The sequence below is a fragment of the Microtus pennsylvanicus genome, chromosome 15 (assembly GCF_037038515.1).
Source record: "Microtus pennsylvanicus isolate mMicPen1 chromosome 15, mMicPen1.hap1, whole genome shotgun sequence".
NCBI lineage: Eukaryota > Metazoa > Chordata > Mammalia > Rodentia > Cricetidae > Microtus > Microtus pennsylvanicus.
Window position 1 is genome coordinate 52777726 of NC_134593.1, and position 23328 is coordinate 52801053.

Sequence of the window (23328 nt, forward strand, 5' to 3'; positions counted from 1 at the left end):
TCCTCGTCAGAGTAACTGTGGATATATATTGTAATTTATTTGTCTCAGTCCAAATATTATAAAATGAAGCCTAAATTCTGTGTTGAGGTGTCAATGTAGAAAGAACTACTTTCTGTTCAGTTTTGATGTCAATGTGAAACTGTTTAAAATGTACAGCCAAGCTTAATGAAGTGGCACCAGCAGTCCTGCCTCCTCCTGACACTGAAGGAGCTGGAACTCAGGAGTTTGAGTCTAACCTGAAGCGTCACAAGGTCCTCTCTTTTATGACCAGTAGATAACCAGTCATGGTGACACGTGCCTATAATCTTAGCACTTGGAGGGTAGAAGCAAGAGGTTTGTCTTTTGCTAAGTGGAAAGTTTGAGGCCAGCCTGGGCTACTGTGAGACCCTGCCTTTAAAAAGAGAAATGTGGAGTTGGGGTTTTAGGTCAGTGGTCAACACTTGAAATACAGGGCCCTGGGCTCAATCCTCAGACCTGACAAAAGGAGAGAAAGGAAGGGAGGGAGGGAGGGAGGGAGGGAGGGAGGGAGGGAGGGAGGGAGGGAGGGAGGGAGGGAGATAAATACATAAATAATGTAAATTCTATTGAGAGAAGGTTTGGAGAGATATGGCAAATAGAATCTGAAGAACACAGGGAGGAAAAGGTTAGGGCTGCCACCAGGATGGTAGAGGCAGGAGGACCACAAATTTAAAGCACTCAGGGTAAGACTGTCTAGGAAAGTAAGAGAGGTAGGTAAAGGCAGGAAGAGAGACAAGGGAAGGAGAGGGCAAAGAGGATGGGGCAGGGGTGTGATAATTCTCTTCCTGGGGAGACAGTCGTGACCAAGCTTGACAGTCCTTGCTGCCACTTTCCCCCAATGCATGTGGAAAGCAACTTTTCCAGAGAGAAATTCTAACTTACCATCTTAACAAGATTAACAGAACTTCCGCTTTTGTCCTAGGAAGGAATTTGGGAGCTGGTTTTCTCTGAATGTATTGCATGTGGCACTTCATCTTTGTGGAGCTGGCATTTAGGATGTCATGTAACTGGATATGAGTGCTCTATTAAATTGGTGACTCATGACAAGTTTTAAAGAAGAATTTGAAATAAAGAGGGTGTCAGGACAAACAAAATTCACAGGAACTGTGACGCAGCCCCAGAACCAGTTTTTAACAAGGTTACATAATCATTAACCATTGTTCCTCTACCTCTTGTGTTTGGAGGCTGCTCTGCTGTGATACTTTATAAAAAGTACCATTTGCTTTAATGATGAGCCACAGAAACGGACATGGGGCACAGATGGTAGGATACTTGCTTCATGTGCACCAATTTCTGTCTTTGATCCCCAGCACCCAGTAAACCAGGCATGGTGGCATCAGCCCGTAATCCCAGAACTTGCAGGTAGCAGCAAGAGGAGGAGGAGTTCAAGATTATCCTCAGTTCCATCCCAAGTTCAAGGCCAGCCTGGGTTACCCTGCCTTAGAATAACTAATTAAACTAAAGATCAGCACATGTACCTGTCTCTTCCATGTGAGTGGTTAATGCACTATAGGGACAAGCAAGTCTGTGGCAAACCTTGTGAGAAGTCTTCAAACTGGCATGATGGAGCCTGCCTTCAATCCCAGCTGCCGGGCTTTTATAGCAAGACAGTTGTGGGGTTTTGGTTTTCAGGTCCTTTGTGATGTTTGTTTTGTTTTGCTTTTTGCTTATTGTTGTTGTGTTTGTTTGGTTTTTTTGTGGGGGTGGTGGTTTCAAGACAGTTTTTCTCAATGTAACAGCCCCAGCTGTCCTGGAAATAGCTCTGTAGACCAAGCTGGCCTCAAACTCACAGAGATCCACCTGCCTCTGCCTCTGCCTCCTGAGTGTTGTGCTACCACTGCTCAGCAATTGTTTTTAAATAAATAAGGATAATAGCAGTGCCAAAACAGTAATCTTGATTATGGTCCATTCTTGAAAACTATCAGTTATTCTAAAGCCAAAGCAATATGCTAAGAACCATTTGCAAAACTCTATGCGGATTCTCCACATACTCACACTTCAGTCTGAACTTACTATACAGGTGAGTTACTTTAAAAATGAATTTCTTGCCAGGCAATGGCATGTCTTTAATCCCAGCACTCGGGAGGCAGAGGCACGTAGATCTCTGTGAATCCAAAGGTCAGCCTAGTCTACAAGAGCTAGGTCCAGAACAGGCTCCAAAGCTACAGAGAAACCCTATCTTGGGGGGGAAATTGAATTTCTTGAGGGCGAGAGAAATGGAGAGTTCTTGTTGCTCTTACCAAGAACCCAGGTTCAATTCCTGGTACCCACATAATGGTTCACAATCATCTGTAACTCTAGTTCCAGAGGACTTGATACCCTCTTCTGACATTTGCAAACACCAAACATGCATGTGGTGTACGCATAAGAAATAATTTAAAATTTTTTTAGACTCCAAACTTGACTTTCTCAGGAGGAGCTTTGAAAGAGAAGGAAATTCCTAACAGACGAAGTTGAAATCCTCCTCTCAGCTCTAGCGGGCCCTTCATTCCCATTACATCTGTACTTGGATTCGAGGAGGCATAGAATCATAAACACTCTGTATTTTTCCAGGTTCACAAGCCTCTTCTGGCTAGTTGTTTCCGTGTTGAGCCTTGAACCTTTTCACACACCTGAGCACTGAAGCTCACTAGCATGTTCCATTGTCTTGTGCCAAATGCATCCACCAGGTGCTTCTTAGCATGTGTGGTGTTTTACAACATAGTAGGTATTCTAGAAAGATTTAACAGAAGACAGAAGATAGAGAGACGCCTTTTGACCTTATGAAAATGTGCTAAAAAATTTCTTAAGGACACACAACAAAATGTGGTCATGTTTATATTTTGTAAATCTTTAGAGAAAAATAATTTTGGATTGTCATCTCAGTGTAATTTGAATTAATTTTTAAATGCAAAGTATAATTATGTTTTAAGCAGGTACTACTTTCCTCTGAGTCATACACCAGTGTTTGAAACCAAGGAAGAACAACAGTTAAACTGTTGTGTCATGGCCTGAATCCTGAGTCCAGTGTTGTATGGTGCCTGAGTCATTGGCTACTGAGGCCTTCCTATAAGGAAACGCTCACTAACAACACGCAACAAGGGATTGGGAAATTTTTTGAACACTTATTACTGTAATCAGAAAAAAAAGGCCTTAAAACTGTATTGGGAAAATTTTTTTAATCAGAGGAATTAAATTCTGTTTAATTAACTTTTTCACAAATAAAAAATATCACCTCTTTTTATTAAGAGTTGTATTGTTAGCTGGGCGATGGTGGCGCACGCCTTTAATCCCAGCACTCGGGAGGCAGAGGCAAGCGGATCTCTGTGAGTTCGAGACCAGCCTGGTCTATAGAGCTAGTTCCAGGACAGGCTCCAAAGCCACAGAGAAACCCTGTCTCAAAAAAAAAAAAAAAAAAAAAAAAAATAAGAGTTGTATTGTTCTCCACCAGGGAGTGAAAATAGACTGGGGTGGAGAAAGTGGGGTTATGCTCGGTGGGCGTGAACTCACCCGCCACTACAAGGACAAGTATGGACTAGGCCCTAGAGAACGGGGGATGGGGGCAGATGTCTGGGAGACTCGAGACCCTATACACATTTGCAAAGAAATAGATCCTTAAAACAGTCATAGTGTAGCTTCTGTGAGTGTGAGGAAGTCCCAGCACGTGAACTTGATACCTTGACTCATTTTGCTGTCTTCAGATCAAATGTGTGTAGTTGCTGTTGTGAAAAACAAAGTGGCCTAAAACGTGTAGGACAGCTGCTGTACCTGCCGTCGTCTGTGCAACTGAAGGAGGTTGAAAGTTTCACACTGCTCATTCCCAAGCAAAGTTTACTAGCTAGCGCTTGTAAATGCTCAGCCTTCCCTCTGCCTTTGGGCCCACCTCACAGGCCTAGCCAGAAGACTGCACTTTGAAACACAAAGCCACTTGTCACTTGAGTTTATTCAGCCAGGGTCAATTGTGTGAAAACAAAGTCAAGGCAATTGTTTGATATAATTGACTAAAGAAACTGGTTATACGGGTTAGGAGAACTTCATTGGGCCCCATAGTTGAATGTTTCTAAGGTAATTTAGTAAGCTAAGATTCCTGTGACGTCACAGTGGATTTTAAAGAATGAACATCAGAACAAAAGAAAAGTACACCAAAACCCTAGCTAGAAGGGGAAACTTGCCCTTCCAAGATGTTCTCTCCGCTGTTCAAGCATTTTCTCTTACTCCGTGTCCTGCCTGCTGCCTGGGTTTGTTCTTTCTTTCTAAACTTTGCACATTTAGCACCGCCTCCCCATCTCCCTGCGCCCTCTCTCCTCACCGTCAGGGAGGCTAGTCACCTACTGTTGTCTTGGGTTTTCAATGTTTTTGTGAGTATGAGATAAGTGTGTGTGTCACATATGTGTGTCACAGCACAGATGGGGAGGTCACACAACAAATTTGGAGTTGTGTCACATATGTGTGTCACAGCACAGATGGGGAGGTCACACAACAAATTTGGAGTTGTGTCACATATGTGTGTCACAGCACAGATGGGGAGGTCACACAACAAATTTGGAGTTGGTTCTCTTTCTACCTTCGTGTGTAGTCACGTCATTGCATCGGGGTCACTAGCCTTTCTCTGCTAGGGTCTTTACTGGCTGAGCTGTCTCACTGGCCCACTTAACAGATTACTTTTTCTGGCTCCTTAGTTTTTCTGAGACAGGGTCTCCCTACACAGCTCTGTAGTTCTGCTTGACCTTGAACTCACAGAGATCCACCTGCCTCCACCTCCCAAGTGCTGGGACTAAAGGCAGAGGACACTATGCCTGGCTTCACTTACTGTTTTCAGAAAATGAGTAGACTGCCTTCCTCAGAAATAGTGAAGTACTAAAGTGCAGAGAGAGCTGAAAATTTGTAAGTGTGTAGAAGCTAAAGTAGACTTAAGAAGAAAGTGTAAGCAGGTGTGGTGGTGTATTCCTGTAACTCCCACTTAAGAGACAAAACCGTGACTAGACCTTCACAGAAAAACCTTGCTTTGGAGGGGGGGGGATGGTTTAAATGATAACTTTTATAGGTTTGGTTTTTGGTTTTTTAGTATGTTAACTATAGTTTTTTAGATTCTTAATCATATAAAATGATTCGGGTACATGAATTATGTTTTAAAAACTAAAGAAGATATGAAGAAATAATCATTGAATGCTTGTTACATATTTTAAAAAATAAAGTCTTAGCACACCTTTAATCCCAGCACTCGGGAGCCAGAGGCAGGTGAATCTCTGGGAGTTCGAAGCCAGCCTGGTCTTTAAGAGCTAGTTCCAGGACAGGCTCCAAAGCTACAGGAAAAAAAAAAACTTGTCTCAAAAAACCAAAAAATAAATAAATAAACAAGCAAATAAATAGTCTAAGTGAAAGATTGTATTTTATGTAGTGAATTTTCATTAAAAGAAATAATATGTATGTGCATGTGTTTGTGATGTATGTGTGTGTGTGTGTCATTTGGTTGCTCAGATGAACAAATAGAAACTGTGGGTGCCCATTCTTCCAAATTAATATCTATTAGTATTTTACATTTTCCTTTAGTGTTTGCAATCATTATTACTTTATTTATAATGACTGTATTGATTAGTCATTTTTTAACCTCCATATGTATACAGATTTGTTTAGCATTTCATGGGCAAGAATTGTGGTATACCCTGGGCATAGCATTTAGCTCAGTGCGGGCATGAGATCGGGGTATGTGGTGTGTAGCTCACTGCGGGCATGAGATCGGGGTATGTGGTGTGTAGCTCACTGCGGGCATGAGATCAGGGTGTGTGGAGTGTAGCTCAGTGCGGGCATGAGATCGGGATGTGTGGTGTGTAGCTCAGTGCGGGCATGAGATCAGGGTGTGTGGTGTGTAGCTCACTGCGGGCATGAGATCAGGGTGTGTGGTGTGTAGCTCAGTGCGGGCATGAGATCAGGGTGTGTGGTGTGTAGCTCAGTGCGGGCATGAGATCAGGATGTGTGGTGTGTAGCTCAGTGCGGGCATGAGATCAGGATGTGTGGTGTGTAGCTCACTGCGGGCATGCGGTCCTGGTTTCAGACGCCATGTAAAGAGAAAAATTGCTACAGGACTGAAGCATTGGGGTAACTTCAGTTTGTTACGTTTTCTGCAGTTTAATGACATCTGTGTTTCTTTAGCGTGACAGAGCCAATTCACTGCTAAATCAGACTCAGCAACCCTACAGATACCTCATAGAGTCTGTGCGGCAGAGGGATTCCAAGATTGATTCACTGATGAAGTGTACAGCTCAACTTGAGAAAGACATCAGGTAAACCATCTACACATTTTTATTTGAATAATAAAGACACTGTCAATCTACTGCTGTAGATTTATTTGGTTTGTATATTTTAAATAATTTAATCATGAACATAGTCTTCAGTGATCTAAGGATTCAAACTTAAAGGCACTGTGGAGAGGCTCACTGAGTAAAGTGCTTGCTGTGTGTGCTGGTGTGTGGGCCTGAGCTTCAATCTCCAGGACCCACTCAGGTGGTTGGTCCTCGGGAGTCCCCGTGCTTCTCGGGCGAGATGGGGCAGAGACCGGAGAATGCCCTGTCTTAAACGAGACAGAAAGCAGTGAGTGACTCTTGACCCTCCATCCACCATATGCAGCTTGGCTTTACACACCTGTACTAACACGTTATCATCACATTAGGTGCTCATATTTCTCCTTGTGATCAGAAGTCTTAGCATGAGCCAGGCAGTGGTGAGCATGAAAATCATGGTATACTCGCTAGCGAAACACTGCCCATGCTAAGGGCACAAGCGCCAACTGGTTCTTGTCCTCCATGATTCCTTACTGAGCCAGGGGCGGCCAGGAGGAAAGGATTATAATCACGTGTCATCTGGAGAGTCAAGATGGATTTTTAAACAGGTCAACTTTACACATTTACTGAGATTTGTATTGACTTTGCCAAGAAAACTCTGGGCTTATCTGCCTCTGATCCTTTATATGAAGAAACCCATGAATTACCTCAGTGTCCATAAATAAATTCCTTTCCAACACCTTTATTTAAAACTGGATCTATATTAAGGGAAAAAAAAAACCTTTATGCAAAAGATTTGCTCCATTTATTAGTCACGCACATTCTTTCTTTCTGACTCTTTCTTTTTTTGTTTTGTTTGTTTGTTTGTGTGTGTGACAGTGTTTATCTATACCTCTGGCTGACCTGGACTAGCTCTGTAGACGAGGCTGGCCTCAAACTCAGAAAATCTGCCCTCCTCTGCCTCCCAAGTGCTGGGATTAAAGGAGTGCATCAACACACCAAGCCAGTCATTCACGTTTGTTAACCTGTTCGTTTATGAGTCTGGGGTTTTATTTTTTGTTTTATGCGTGTGCACGTGGCAGCAAGCAGCCTTACATGATGTGCCCTTTGCCCTCTTACGGCCACCATTTCCAGTTTTTATACGGCAGAAAAAGTGATGCTGCATGACTAGAACAAGGTTTGAATCATGAGTAGTTGGTTATTCAGCTTAGTTATTAAATTTAAGATTGACATAAAAATTTAATTTTCTAAATAATCATTAAACTACTATGAATGTGAAATAAGAGAAAAATTAGAAAATAGGTTTTTTAAGATGTACAAGTGAAAAAATGAACTGTCATACTTAATTCTGATATATGATGGTTCTTTGAATGCAAATCATCTTTGTCTCTTGCCATTCCTATCACACCAGAAAAATTGTTCCAGAGCTCTATTGTTGCTCTAAGTTTTTGGTGTTATGATCAAATAAAGTCACATGTATTGTAAACATCAAAATAAATAAGTTTATTTCTAAAATTACTACAAAGTTTAAAATGTTTCTTATGCCGGGCGGTGGTGGCGCACGCCTTTAATCCTAGCACTTGGGAGGCAGAGGCAGGCAGATCTCTGTGAGGTCAAGGCCAGCCTGGTTTACAAGAGCTAGTTCCAGGACAGGAACCAAAAAAGCTACAGAGAAACCCCGTCTCGAAAATTCAAAAAATAAATAAATAAATAAAATAAAATGTTTCTTATGTAATTACTAACAAATTGATTCCGTTTATTGATGGATTTCACTATAAGGAACATGTTGTAAACAACAGAAATTTCTATGTTCTGCCCTGGATGATCACTAATTATGCAAGTAGTTAGTTTAGGGAAACCGAGGAAGAAACTTAAGATGGGCCTTCTTCTTGTAATATATTTATTATAGTTGCAATTTTTATATCATTTTACTTTTATAAACTTGAGAAAGGGGATATAAAAACCTGGAGAAAAATACCTCTTTTACATTTGCCTTGAAATACTTATTCTGTTAAGAATTAAAGTGACTTTTGGGAGACCTTACCTCATGCTGGATTGCCTTGCCTGCCCATGATTTAGGAGGAAGAGCATGGTCCTGCCTCAACTTGATGTGTCTTGCTTTGTGCAGGCCCATGGGAAGCCTGCGCCTTTCTTAATGGAGATGGAGGAGTGATTGGGGAAGTGGGTATCTGGGAGTAGACCAGGGAGGGGAAACTGCAGTTAGTATGTAAAATAAATAAAAAAGCTAAAGAAAAATTAAAGTGGCCAAAAATATTTAACATAGAAAAAATAATATGTAGCTGTTAGAAAAGATTACATAGATAAATTTATTCCTTGAAAAAGTAAGCAGCTTGTCCTCCAAGAACGTGATTCCGTTTACTCCTGCCTGGTCGCTCTCTGTAGTCTTGGCCCTCATAGTATAGTGCCTCCCTATGCTCTGCCCTGGACAGTCGCCACTTTCTCTCTTCATAATATATGACAAAGAAAGAGAAGTGGAGCAAGTAGAATGTTTATTAAATGTAAGACTTTGAGTTGATAAATCTTGAAGCCGGGTGACAGATATATAGGACTCTCCTTTCCTCTTTTAAAATTCTCCTTAATAAATAAAGTAATAAACTTGGGATTTGGGGGGGTGTTAAGATTTATTATTTATTATGTATGCAGTGTTCTGCCTATATTCTGCCTGCAGGCCAGAAGAGGGCACCAGGTCTCATTACAGATGGTTGTGAGCCACCAAGTGGTTGCTGGGAATGGAATTCAGTGCTCTTAACCTCTGAGCCATCTCTCCAATCCAATAAACTTGTTTTTTTTTAAAAAAAAAAAAAGCCTCTTAAGGGCAGACTGGACAGGCAGGAGAAACGAGTAGGTAGTTGGGAGTAAAGCAGTATTGCGCTTGCAGAGAACACCAGAGTTTACTTTCCAGCACCCGCACGTGGGAGCTCCCACTGCCTGTGCTCCCACCCTAGGGTACCCTCCCCTCCTCTAGTTTCTGCAGTTACCCGCGCTCACATGTTCACACACCCACACAGCTCACACACGTGTGCACAGAATTTAAGAGTAAGAGAAGTAAGAGGAAGTACAAGCCGAGGGAGGCGGCATGCTGACTCTGTAAGTAGCTGCGGGAATTACAGTGCAGCCAGGGCAAATCAGTAAATCTAGTATCTCGTCAAACTTTCTGTAACAATAAAAAGTCCATGTCTGCCCTATTAAGTATGATGGCCACTTCCCACATGTTACTGAGGAACAAATTCCTTAGTTCTATTTAAATTAATGTTCACTTTCATTGTCATATTGACTAACGGCCATGATATTGAACTACACAGCCAACCTCTTCATCTCTGGGAGTGGTGTTAACCTAATTAATTTGGTTGTCTGAGGATTAAGATACAGTTTTTAATATGTATAGCATAACATCATAGGCTCTCTTAAGCAGTTGTCATTGTTGGTACTCATGTGACTCCTGACAGATCTGTGTGTCGATAATGATCTTAAAAATGAGAAATAACATTTCTTAGGATGTTGTATTTGGACAAAACGTAAAACTGCTATAGTTATAGCAACAGTAATCTTAAGGCAATGTGGAATTAGCTATCAGAATATTTATTTGAAACAGGGTCCCACTATAACCCTCGCTATCCTGGAACTGACTACTTAAACCAGGTTCCCTCGAACTCACAGATCCACCTGCCTTTGTTTCCTGATGTCTGGACTGAAGGTGTACACCACTATGCTTGGATTACCAAAATGGTGTTTCATAAATTCATAATATATTTTAATAAATTCTGAACTAATATTGGATGTGATATCTTGTTGCCAGGTGAAGCAACTGTCATCTATTGTGAAAAGTCAAAGTAGTGTAATTGTGGCATTAGAATTCTGTCATAAGCTCTGCCTCTTCGTGTATGAATAATAAGGTGTGGTGATGACATTTAAATGCCACTTATAAGCCTGGCTCGGAGGGGAAGAATACTTGCTGTGTGAACACGAAGACTTGAGTTCAGGGCCCAGCACCCACTTAAAAAACAACTGAAAAGGCTTGATGTGGCCACACACACCTGTAAGGCAGAAAGTGGGGTCACTGGGGCTTGCTGGCTGCCAGCCTAGCTCCAGATTCAGTAAAAGACAATCTCAAGGGAATAAGGCAGAACAGTAGAAGAGGAAACCTTCTATCTTCCTGTGGTCTCCACACTGGCCCTTATAACACACATGCCTCCACACACACAAGTTAATAAGGTTGTTTATGGTCATCCTCAGCTGTGTATGAGTGTTAGGCCAACCTGGGATACATGAGACCTTAACAATCAAAAGAACTGCGGAAGTGATTTATTTTCTTTTAAAATTAAACAATGCCATTCATACTATTGCTAACCCTTGCAAGTTTAAACAGTTATACAATTTATTCAGTCAAGCACAATACCAATGTGCCACGTCACACTGCCAGACCTATCTATACAGTGCACTTAGTATCCAGGAAGGTTAGAATCAATATGTACTGAAATAAAATCATCAGAAGCTGCTGGAACGCTCACTGTAAGATGTTGCTAGTAACTGCTTTGAATTCCCCTGTCATTAAAGTAGTAATCTAGTCTAAAAGTAGTACGTTAACCCTCCACCACGCACAGGAGACAGTCAGTCTGGAAAGTCCAGTGTGATCTCTACTTTGGATCTGTGGGGAGCATGGAAAGAGAGTAATTAGCATAAGCTTTCTTTCCCTGCTGTCAGTTCTCAGTTTATTCTTAACTAGTAGTTAGAGAAGAAAAGATTACATTGTTAACTTCTCTTACAAGGCTAAGCCAGAGTATATTGATCCAGGAAGTTAAGGTACAATATATCAGGAATATGTTTTCATATAGCAGGTGAAGCAGAGCCATAAACATGAATTCCTAAGTAATAATTAACAGCGAATTGAACAATTATGGGTGTAATATAACATTCAAGATAGACGTGCTCAGAAGGGGGTTTGTTTTCTAGCTTTATGAGTCACACTTGGAAGCTATATTTTTAAAAGTAAGTTTCCATTGTTATAAACTATGTCTTTATGAAGACTAGATTTCTGCTGAGAAAGTACATAATATCAGGATTGTGGATTTAACAGTCATCACATGGAGTTTTATAAATTCCCACGTTAAAAGTAGTGTCCCTTGTGAATTAGATATGTCATAGCAAAGACTAAGACTTTGAAAGTATATCCCAGGTCTTCCGGTCACAGAAATGTGGTCTGGAGCAGCCATGATACGTGTGGTAAACTGCTCTCTTTCAGACGGCACAGTTATTTTTCTGTGTTATCCACCCAGCCTGGATTCCATAGTGTGTGCCTGTTTTCTGCTTAACTTAGAACACTTGCTTTATTCTTGAAGAGTTAAATAATATAGCCAAAGCTTTTCTAGAGAATATCCGGTCAGAATCCTTTAATTGCTCCAACATTCCATTCCCATTGCACTGTATTTTATTTAATGGGCTTGTTGGTGTTAGAGAGAGAGAGAAACAGAGAGAGAGAGAGAGAGAGAGAGAGAGAGAGAGAGAGAGAGAGAGCACACTGCACATGAGCAAGTGTTTATGCATTGTGTATGTATTACTTACATTTAACCTAAACACTCCTTGAAAAGACCTAGTTCTGTTTATGGGACTAGACTTTCATTTTGAGGAGTGTACATCTTAAGATGAAATACAAATAGCTTTGAATTTGAGCATTTCAGAAGCATCTGATGCTTGCCATGTCTTAGAGCCTGGTGGAACGTGGCACTTTGTCCTCGACACCATTTTGTTCTTTTCAGCTGCTCAGCTTAGTAGGATCCCTGGCGCCTACCGCTGCATGTTAGTTTGTTTTTCTGCTGAGCTGCTCGCCTTTATTGGCATTTAATTACTGTTTTCCTCTGAAGCCTGTTTTTCATCTCAGTTAGTAATGGTGTGCAGCATTTATGTAGGGTTTTATGTGTTCAGCACTTTATGTAATCATTCACCAGGTAATTCACATAGCCTCTGACATACATGAGGAGCTTGCGCTTTTACAGATGTGGAAACCCTGTTCTGCTGCAGGCTGCACAGCTGAGTGAACGGCACAGTGGGAAACAGGCAGACCTGCCCTGCTCTCCTCAGACAGGTGCTTCGCAGGGAAGCTGACTTCATGGGAGGAGGTGGGATGTTTTCTGTTTGAGTCCTCGGGCTCGCCAGTTCTTCCAGAGTGCTCATTATATTTAAGTTTTAAAAAAATCTTCTAATATTTTTGTAATTGGTGACTTTTTGTTAACTAACTTGAAGATGTCTTGCAACAAAATGCTTCTCATTAACTTCACCCTCACAGATTTTTGTCTCAACATTTGAGACACTGAGCTATTTTGATTTATTATTGCTTTTCTCAATTCTTACAGAGCTGGTCACATAGGTTTTTTTTTTACAAATGACATTATATATTCATCTGATTCTTCCCATTAATTTCTGTATATCAAATAGTAAAATTGCAGATAATATAAAGCAGTTCACCATCATTTCTTAGTATTATTATGATCTTACAGGGGACTCTGTCATAAATCAGAACTTACCAATGAGAAAATCACAATGTAGTCATAGAAATTTAATACTGAACTAAGAATTTGGAGACAAATTTATTTTGCAAAGTTTAGAGAAGACTGATTTATTTAAATTATGTCCTTCAAAATTTTCCTATGTGATAAGTTAAAAACCACTGTAAGTTCTAGGGATAAATGCTTCCATTTGACTTCTAATGCCCTGTGTTGTAATATGTCCGTGTGCGTGTGCGTGTGTGTGTGTGTGCGTGTGTGTGTGTGTGTGTGTGTGACTGTGCGTGCGTGTGTGTGTGTGTGTGTGTGCGCGTGCGTGTGTCCGTGTGTGTGTGTGTGTGTCCGTGTGTCCGTGTGTGTGTGTGTGTGTGTACATCTCCTTCCTTCCTACCTCCTTGGAGCATTTCAGGAGTGAGCAGTGGGGAACACTGGTGTGCCGTGTGCCGACACAGGCAGGATAGTCGCGCTGTCACACGCCTCTTACACAATAACTGAGCCACTCTCTCAGTTAACATTACAGTGTCTGCTCTGCTGTGTCTGGACTACAAACCCCATGTGGCTCCAGTTCAGACCACCAAATGTATGTTTATTCTTTGTGTTTACTGTCTCTTAACTCACACAGCATGGTCACTTTTTAAAACTTGTTTTCTTTCCAGCAATCTAAATAAAGAAAAGTCAGCCCTGCTGCAGACGAAGAATCAAATGGCACTGGATCTGGAGCAGCTTCTAAACCACCGAGAGGTACTTTCCCACCATGTGCAGTGCTCACCTCCTGAGCACTCCCAGATCCATGTTTGCGCTAAGATGATTGGCTGCCGGGGTCCTGTGTTCCTCATTTGATCTGTGATGTATTGTATTTCTAGAGCTAGCTCTCATTTCTGGAATGCCTTTCTTCGGTCTCCGTCACTGATTTTCACATTGTGTGACTACTACCTGCTTTATTTGTTTCTGCCATAAGACATTAAGTTTCTTCAGTGTGCCCTGTCTCACCTGTCACCATGCACTCCGTCCTCCTGTGCAATAGTGGACTTTAATTCAAGGGCTTTGGTGGTGGGTCTCCCGTGCCTGAGGCTGCCCTCCAGCTCTCTAGCAAGGACAGCTGTGAGCTTCTTCCCCTCCTTCAACTCCTAAGTGCCAGAATTCTGCTGTGCACCACCATGGGCAGATTTGTAAGGCTCTTTTATATTTTTTAATTGTTGCTCACCAAATGTTTTTAATTCTTTGAAATTTTAATTTTTTAATTTATAAACTTTATTATAAACTGTTTCATGCAGTATATTTTAATGACATTCATCTCGTTCCCTCAGATCCCCCATCTCTCAACCTACTACTACCTTTGTGTTCTCTTTCACCCTTCCCCAATTCGCCCACCCTTCCTTCAACCCTTCCTCCCTTTTTAAATCTATCTGGTCCAGTTCGTGCTAGCTGATTATTTTGTGGTTTAAATCATATTTATTAGATAATATAAACAGGGTCAGGTATATAGCTCAGTTGATAGCCTGCTTACCTGGCATGCACAAGGCCTTGGGTTCATTCCAAGTACCAAATAAAGCTGAGCACCTATCATTTAGGCAGCCAGCCAAGAGAAACAAGAAGGTCAGAAGTTCAAGGTTGCCTACATAGTAAGTTTGAGGTTAGCCAGAGATGCATGCGCCCCTACCTCAAAAAAAAAAAAGATATATAAACAGTATGATTCAACTTTGAGGACATTAATTTTTCTTGTTTCTTTTGAATATTATTATTACCACCATCAATATGTAAAATAACCTCACCACCCCCAAAACTCTCTCATGCCTCCTTTGAGGTAGCTTCCTTTTTTCCCCCATCCCGTGCCTTGACGTTAACTTCCCTATTTTCTTTACCTGTAGTTTGACCTTTTATAGAAAATCATATAAATTAAATTAGCAACATGTAGCCTTTTACACCTGGCTTTTTTCACTTTACTGAGTATTTATATCATGTTATATGGCTTCAACACAGTCTACTAATTCATTTGCCAGTTGATAGCTATTTGAGTCATGCTATGCTACTTTTAATTTTTTAATTTACTCTTATATTAATATTGCAATGTAATATACTAGTTATAATTTTATAGCTATTTGATGATTTTTGTCATTTGTTGTTTCATTTTAAAACATATTATTGGGCTGGAGAGATGGCTCAGTAGTTAAGAGCACTGGCTATTCTTCTGGAAGACCTGGGTTCAATTCTCAGCACCTACATGCAGTTCACAGCTGTCTGTAACTCCAGTTCCAGGGGATCTGACACCTTTACACCAATGCATATAAGATAAAGTTAAATAAATTATTTAAAAATAAAAAATTACTATATCTACAGATATCACCACTCTAGATAATTGTATTATAATTGCATGTAGATATTTGTGCAAAATATGGGCCACTGTTTCTCTTGGGTACATACTAGAGCTCAAATACTGGGTTTCAGGGTAAAGCGTGTGTTGATAAGAAACTGACAAGCTTTTCTGGGTGAGTGTCCCATTGCACGTTCTATGCAGTGATAGGAGGGCCTGGAGCTGGTCCTCCCCAGCGGTTCGTAGTGATGGGAGGGCCTGGAGCTGGTCCTCCCCAGCGGTTGGTAATGATGGGAGGGCCTGGAGCTGTTCCTCCCCAGCGGTTGGTAGTGATGGGAGGGCCTGGAGTTGGTCCTCCCCGGCGGTTGGTAGTCCTTAGTGTAGTGTTTCAGTCTAGAGCATTTTCCAGCGTACTGTCGTAATCATTGCTTCTTCCGGTCACATTTCTATCATTTCATTCCTAAAATATAACATTTCAAGAGAAATCCCTGATTTATGAGACTACTAAAGTTGTTTTCTGGTCTGGAACAGTGTGTCAACTGTTTGGGATGGAATCACTGAGAGAATATTGGGGAGAGAGATTGACTGGGGGACTGTCGCTAGAAACATTTCCGAGGTGCCCGTCCTAGAAGTGGTGTTGGGGGGATGGAAGGTTGTCCTCACTAGAAATAGGGGAAAGGCTGGAGAGACCACTCAGTTGCACCCTGGGCTTGGTTCTAAGAGTTGTAATAACATCTGGCTCCTGTGGACAACGGCATGTATATGATTCACAAGCAGGCACACACATTCAAGAAAAAAAGAAATGGCTTTGGGGGTGAATTCTCTTAGAGGTATCTTTTATATCTTCTTCTGCCATGGTAGGAGAGTCAAGAGGGGCAATCATGACAACGCTTCCCTTGAGACAGCACTCTAGATGCTGAGGCGGAGGCTGTGCTAAATAGTGAAACTCACTGAATTGATATTTTCCCCTTGCTTTTTAAATTTTTTTTATTTTTATTTATTGATTTAGAAAACTGGGGAGGAAAGGGTTTATTTGGCTAACCCTTCAGCATTGTCAGGACAGGAACTTAAATAGGGCAGGATCCCAGAAGGCAGGAATTGATTCAGAGGCCATGGAGGGCTGCTGTTTGTGCTTCTCACGGCTTGCTCAGCCCATCTCCTCCTCCTCCTCTTCCTCCTACTCCTCCTTCTCCTCCTCTTCCTCCTCCTCCTCCTCCTCTTCCTCCTACTCCTCCTTCTCCTCCTCTTCCTCCTTCTCCTCCTCTTCCTCCTTCTCCTCTCTCTCTCACTCTCTTTCTTTTATAAATATTTACTTGACTACATGTCAGAAGAGGGCACCAGATCTCATTACAGATGGATGTGAGCCATGTGGTTGCTGGGAATTGAACTCTGGACCTCTAGAAGAACAGCCAGTGCTCTTAACCTCTGAGCCATCTCAGCCCCCTACCCTTGCTTTTTAATACAGTCTTATGTAACCCAGATTAGCCGCAAATTCACTGTGTAGCCAAACCTTGAACTTGTGAGCCTCCTACCTCGACCTACCAAGTACTAAGATTTCATGATATGTCTACCATTATCCTGAGACGAAACTTGGACTTCATCCGTGCTAGGCAAGCTTTCAGGTGAGCTCTATCTCGAGCCTCTGGACTGCAGATTAGAGGAGACTGGAGGTAGATAAGCCCTTCGGGAACAGATGGCAGAGCTAGGCATCTCCTTGGCAGATACTCAGTCTTTCTTCTTTCTGTCTTTCACTCCGGGCCATCTCCATCAGTACAGCCATCACTTATGCCCTAGAATTCTGCCTTCCAGCAATTGTTTCTTCACTATGAGCACCTGAGTTAGCCCGAGTATGTTTTTAAATATATTCAGTTAAGGGATCATAACCAAAGATTTCTTTTCCATCATAAAGCTGTATAAGACTTTTTCTTTTCAGAATGGCAAATCTCATTTAATTCTAAAAGATTATGCTACACTTTGAAAATTATAAAAGCAATTGTATTTATACATTTTATACATCAAACTTAAAGCTACATTACTCATGAGTCCAAATAATAACTAAAAAGCTGTGAACTGAAATAATCCATCTTCCCTTCAGTTGTTTCCTCAGGCATTTTGTCCCAGTGACAAAAACCTAACTAAAGGCAACCAAGACTACTGGTTTTTTACGCTACTTCAAGGCCCTGGGGTATCACTTAAGTAAATCATGGTTTTCATCAGCTAAATTCCAAAAGCTTAAGTTAGTGATTCAGATAGGAAACAAATGAACACTTTAAAGTCCCTCAGATCCTGTTCTGAGTTAGGGTTCCAGCTCCAGCCTTTAGCAGACTACTGAGTTCTCTCGTGCATGGCTGTACGTGTTTGGAACGGGAGCTAGATCCAAGTCACATGCTGACAATTGCTGGTAAATGAAAAAGGCACCGAGTAGGGCAGTTCCAAATTGTCATTTCTAAACCATCTGGAGACTGATCATACAAAGTTTCATTTTCTGAGTTAGTGTTATAAAAATGTATACTGGAGCCTGGCAATGGACCACACGCCCTTAATCCCAGCATTCCGGAGGCAGGGAGGCAGGCGATCCCTGTGGGTTTGAGGCCAACCTTGTCTACAGAACAAGTTCCAGGACAGTCAGTCAGAGCTATTATACAGAGAAACCCTGTCTTGAAAAATCAGATATATATATATATATATATATATATATATATATATACATATATATCTCCTCTGTGTGTGTATCCCTAACCATACACACACACATACAGTAGAGGCATAGTGGCGCACATCTTAACACCAACACTTGAGAGACAGATATATATATATGATATATATATCCAGTGTGTGTGTGTGTATAAAACCTTAACCATATATACTCACACACACACATACTGTAAAGGCATAATGATTCACACCTTAACCCCAGCACTTGGGAGGCAGATATATATATATACTATATATATATATCCAGTGTGTGTGTGTGTGTGTGTATAAAATCCTAACCATACACCCTCACACACACACACACACACACACTATATGGGCATAGTGGCGCACACCTTAACTCCAGCACTTGGGAGGCAGAGGCAGGCAGACAGGCAGGTGGATAGAGGGAGTTCCAGGACAGCAAAGGCTGTATAAAGAAACCTCTTCATTCTGTGTTCTCCTTTTTTTTTTGTTTCTGTATTCAGTGAAACTAAAATGCAGTAAAAGACAAGGTATCTCAGATAATTCCTTCTATTGAGGCAAATTTATTGTCGTGCTCTTAGCTTTTATGAGATCAGCACAAAATCCAACGTAATCTCTTGCTTTTTGTAAGACTACTGAAGAATGTAAGTGCTGCCGTGTATTGTGTTTCAGTCTTTACTGCGGTCCACTGGTAGTCATTGGGGTCCTGCTGGTGCAGGTGAAACTGATTGTGGTCAGTGTGAAGCAGATCTGCCATGCTTACAGCTTTATAGACAGGAAGAAGGAGGGAGGGAGGGAGGGAGGGAGGGAGGAAGGAAGGAAGGAAGGAAGGAAGGAAGGAAGGAAGGAAGGAAGGAAGGAAAAAGGAAAAAGGAAAAAGGAAAAAGGGAAGGGAAGAGAGAGAGAGAAACCCTCCTTATGAGTTATTGCTTGCATTAGTCATTGCTGGCCCCGATGGTACAGGTGAAACTGATTGTGGTCAGTGTGAAGTGAATCTGCCATGCTTACAGCTTTATAGACAGAAGGGAAGGAAGGAAAGAAGGAGGGAGGGAGGGAGGGAGGGAGGGAGGGAGGGAGGGAGGGAGGGAGGAAAGAGTTATTGCTTGCATTAGTTCCAGGAAAATTTGCCTCTGTGATGAAGTTATATCTTTATGTTGTGTCAGAAAATGAAAACTGAGGCCGGGCGATGGTGGCTCACGCCTTTAATCCCAGCACTCGGGAGGCAGAGGCAGGTGAATCTCTGTGAGTTCAAGGACAGCCTGGTCTGCAGAGCTAGTTCCAGGACAGGCTCCAAAGCCACAGAGAAACCCTGTCTTGAAAAAAAAAAGAAAGAAAATGAAAACTGTGTAATTCAGTGTGCTTCATTTTATCTTAGTTGCCAAAAACCCTCATAGCTGAATGTCTTATCCAGGTGTTACAGCCTTTCTCCCTTCTTTTGTTCTTGATGCCATACAATACCCTTTTCTATTTCCAGTAAATTACAATCTGTTTTACTCTTTTTTTTTTTTTTTTGGTTTTTTTTCTCGAGACAGGGTTTCTCTGTAGCTTTTGGAGCCTGTCCTGGAACTCCCTTTGTAGACCAGGCTGGCCTCGAACTCACAGAGATCCGCCTGCCTCTGCCTCCCGAGTGCTGGGATTAAAGGCGTGAGCCACCACCGCCCGGCCCAATCTGTTTTACTCTTAAATGTCTTCACTTGCAGGAAGATTGATACTTGATGGAACAAATAAAATAAAAACCTTAAACAGTTAAGTTTTTCAAAAAGAAGCCGAAGGAACCAAACTGACTATTTGCTGTTAGTCTTAGCAGTAACTGGACATTGGAAGCACTGTGGGTGAACGCATTGTGTCTGTCCTCTTTTTTTCAAGACAGGGTTTCTCTGTGTAGCCCTGGCTGCCCTGGAACTCACTCTGTAGACCAGGCTGGCCTCCAACCGGGAGATCCACCTGCCTCTGCCTCCCGAGTGCTGAGATTAAAAGCCTGCACCACTGCCCCCCCCAATCGCATTATTCTAACATGGGAATAGATTAACTCATGAGAATGTATAGATGAGAACAAAAGCAGTGTGACAGGGTCGAGAGAAACACTCGTGTGGAAGGCAGCTCACACAGTGAACCGTGAAGAGCTTCAGAAGAAAGAAGAGCTGAGAAAGCACAGGCAAAGCCACTGCGGGACCAGACTCTGGGCTGCTTCCTGTCCACCATGAGGTCACCCTCCGTTACATCATCCCCTACAGAAGGCGGCTGTCCACTCAGTAGTTGTGAAGTGCCAGTGTGTTAGCTGGCCATGGTGGCACATACCTACAATCCTAGTTCCTAAGAATCTGAGCCAGAACAATGGAAGAGTTCAGCACCAGCACGGGCTACATATTGAGTTTGGAGCCAGCCTGGACCACGTAGTACGATCAAGTCTCAAAAAAAAAAAAAACAAACAAACAAAAAGAAAGAAAACTAAGGGAAAGAAATGGCAAAATGATGGTCGATGCCTTTAATTCTAGCACACAGGAAGCAGAGGAAGGTAGATGGCTGTGAGTTCTATGTATTGAGACCCCATCTCAAACAAACAAAAAACAAAACCAAAAAGTGCTCACTTGTATAAGGCAGCTAGGCGAGTGGAAACAGCAGCCACGTGTGTGTACATTAGAAAATATCTCAGTGGAGCAGCAGCCCGCCTCGCCAGACCACAGCATTAATGAACTGTGGCCGCGGCACGCCTTTAGTCCCAGCACTCCGAAGGTGGAGGCCAGCAGATGCACAGAGAAACCTGCGGGAGGTAGGGGCATAAACTGTGGAGGAAGGTGGATCTCAGTGAGTCCACACCATCCTGGTCAACAAAGTGAGTTCCAGGGCACCCAGGACTGTTACAGAGAGAAACCCTGTCTCGGAAAACAAAAAACAAACAAACAAACAAAAAAAGCACCAACAGGCAAATCACACTGAGATAAACAGAAAGGCAGAGGGGAAAATAGGCAAGCCTTGAGCTCGGTGAGTAAGAGTATGTGGTACAAGGTCCAACTATGGGGCAGAGGAAACGGTGTCTCAGCTGGACGTGAGGCACACATCTGACATCCTTGGGAGGCTAAACAAAGCAGGAGGATTTCAAGTTTAAAGCTAGCCTAGGCTACATAGTACAATCCTGTCTCTAAGAAAGAAAAAAATAGAAAGATATTTTATCTCCCCAAGCTGGAAGTTAGATGGGTGCCAGGACGAAGCCAGGTAGAGACGCTAAAAATCTGAGAGGCAGTTGGCACCTAGGCACCAGTGTTAGCAGAGGCACTCACAGCATCTGCCAGCTTCAGGCTTCAGGTCAGCACGTGGCCTGCATGTGGCTTTAGAAGAGACTGCCACCATTTTCTGCTCTGAAGAGAAAGCACATTTGTAGACTATGGTTGTGACTTTCCATCTCTGTAACAAATGCCTGAGATAACCGGTTTATGAAGGAAAGTGCTCATTTGGGCTAGCCTCATGGTTTTAGAAGGTGTAGCCATGGTAAGTTCATTCCATTGCTTTTGAGCCCTTGACAAGGCAGCATGTCTGGTGGGAGTTAATTCAAAGCAAAACCACTCACACCTCATGGCCAGGAAGTGAAAGCGTGGAAGGAAAAGAGCCGGGGTCCACTATCCTTTTCTGAGACACTCCTCACTAACCTAAGCAACCCCCACTACCCCTGGCTTCAAAGACCTTCCATCTCCCATATCCCAAAGCCAAGCATTGAAACATGTAGACCTTTGAGGGACATTCGTCCAAACCATAACAGATAGTGAGAGTTTAAGAAGCTCCTGTCTAATGACATTTTGTTTCAGTTTGGTTTTGAGACAGGATCTCTCTCTAACCCAGGCTACCCTAGAACTCTTTATTATATATAGCTCAGGGTGGCCTGGTTTTGAGACGGCTTCTGAGTTGTAGGGTTACATGCACCACACTCAGCCTCTTTCTTAGAAAAATTTATATTGGAACAGGAGCACATAGCATGCATTCGGAGGTCAAAGAACAGCTTTGTGGATGTGAGTCCTAGGGCTCAAACTCAGGGCATTAACCTGGAGTTAAGAGGCTTCACCTGAGCCGGGCAGTGGTGGCGCTCGCTCACCTTTAATCCCAGCACTTGGGAGGCAGAGGTAGGAGGATCTCTGTGGGTTCGAGCCCAGCCTGGTCTACAGTGCTAGTTCCAGGGCAGTCTTCAAAGCTACAGAGAAACCCTGTCTCGAAGAAGAGAGAGAGAGAGAGAGAGAGAGAGAGAGAGAGAGAGAGAGAGAGAGAGAGAGAGAGCGCCTTTACCTGCTAAGCTGTCTTGCCAGCCGACAGCCTGCTTATGATGAGGTTTTGTAATGGAAAAGACACAATAGTGTATGAGTTTTAAAGAAAAGAGAATTGTTAAATAGCTGCATAACAAAGGAATGTTGTGTGTTAGTTACAGCAGCATAAAAGACTTGCCATGCTGAAGTGTTATGTATTTATAGTAGTGTTAGAATGTGTCATGTTTCTCCAGCAGCATTCAGCATGCTAGGTAAAATTGTGAAGACAATGGACAGTTGGCATTGACTGCATTCTGCCTTCTGCCCTGCTGAAACTGACCGTACATTCTTCCTTGCCCTTACTGTAAGCTGGGCCACATGTATTGACGTATGCCTGTGATGCTAGCACTTGAGAAATAGAGAAGGTTAAGGAGCTCAGGGACAGCCTGGGCTAGGGAATTTGAGGTTAGCCTGGTCTACAGCGTGTTCCTGTCTGAAACTGTAAGAGTAAGGTTGTGTTTATATTCTTTATCTTATATTTTAAAATGCAGTTTTTTAAAAAATGCTAAGAGTCAGATAAACAAGACATGGGTTCGAGTCAACTGTGGTTGGCATGGCCTGTAAATCTCCTACTTAGAAGACTAAATCAGGAGGGTTGCAAATTCAGGGCCAATAAGGCTGCCTAGTGAGACATTCTCAAGAAAAACAAATTAACTGAAGACTCTTTTCCTTCAGTTTCCTCACCAATAGAGAAAGATGGTGTTATGGTGGGGGGAATTATAAATGCTCTTTCATGCGATTTCAAAGCTGTTTTGAATGCTTTTCTTTGACACACAGCCCTCCAAAACTAGACAAGGAAAACTTGAATATTTTTTCCCCTGAGACAAGTTGTTGACCTTGATCACACTGCCCACCCTTCCAAGCACCATGGTTCCAGGCAGAGCCTCCTTAGTGCTAGGATTCCCTTCCGCACTCACCCCTCTACCAGCACAGTTATGCCCCTGTCTTGCCCAATAAGGTGCCACATTTCTCTTCACGTCTTTACTTCCTACAGTACTTAGCACATTAGGTAAATAGCCATTCGAAAGTCTATTACAGTCATTATGCCTCGTTCCTATCTCTCCATAGTAATTTACTACCAGCTATCAAATAGCTTTAGTAACTGGCATTTAATACGTATCTCACCTCCCCCCTCCCTCCGCCCTGCCACCACCAAAACTGTCTCTTTCTGATTACTGGTACCGTTTTAACTGGAAAAGTACAGACTGCCATATCCTAGAACAGTTTCAAAGAAATATCTAAAAGCAGATGCTAGA

At 42.3% G+C, this 23328-nt stretch overlaps 1 protein-coding gene across 8 annotated transcripts in view; it reads left to right on the forward strand.

The window, feature by feature from the left end:
* The window catches only part of Pibf1 (progesterone immunomodulatory binding factor 1), a 156180-nt gene that overhangs the window by 107434 nt on the left and 25418 nt on the right, over window positions 1-23328 (forward strand). For 7 of the 8 annotated variants that reach the window (XM_075949591.1, XM_075949587.1, XM_075949590.1 and 4 more), the window contains 2 exons: window positions 6148-6278; window positions 13450-13534. The exons of the other annotated variant lie outside the window; for it this stretch is intronic. In XM_075949591.1, the coding sequence (XP_075805706.1) occupies window positions 6148-6278; window positions 13450-13534 (216 nt within the window). The remainder of the gene's footprint in view (window positions 1-6147; window positions 6279-13449; window positions 13535-23328) is intronic. 8 annotated transcript variants of the gene reach the window in all.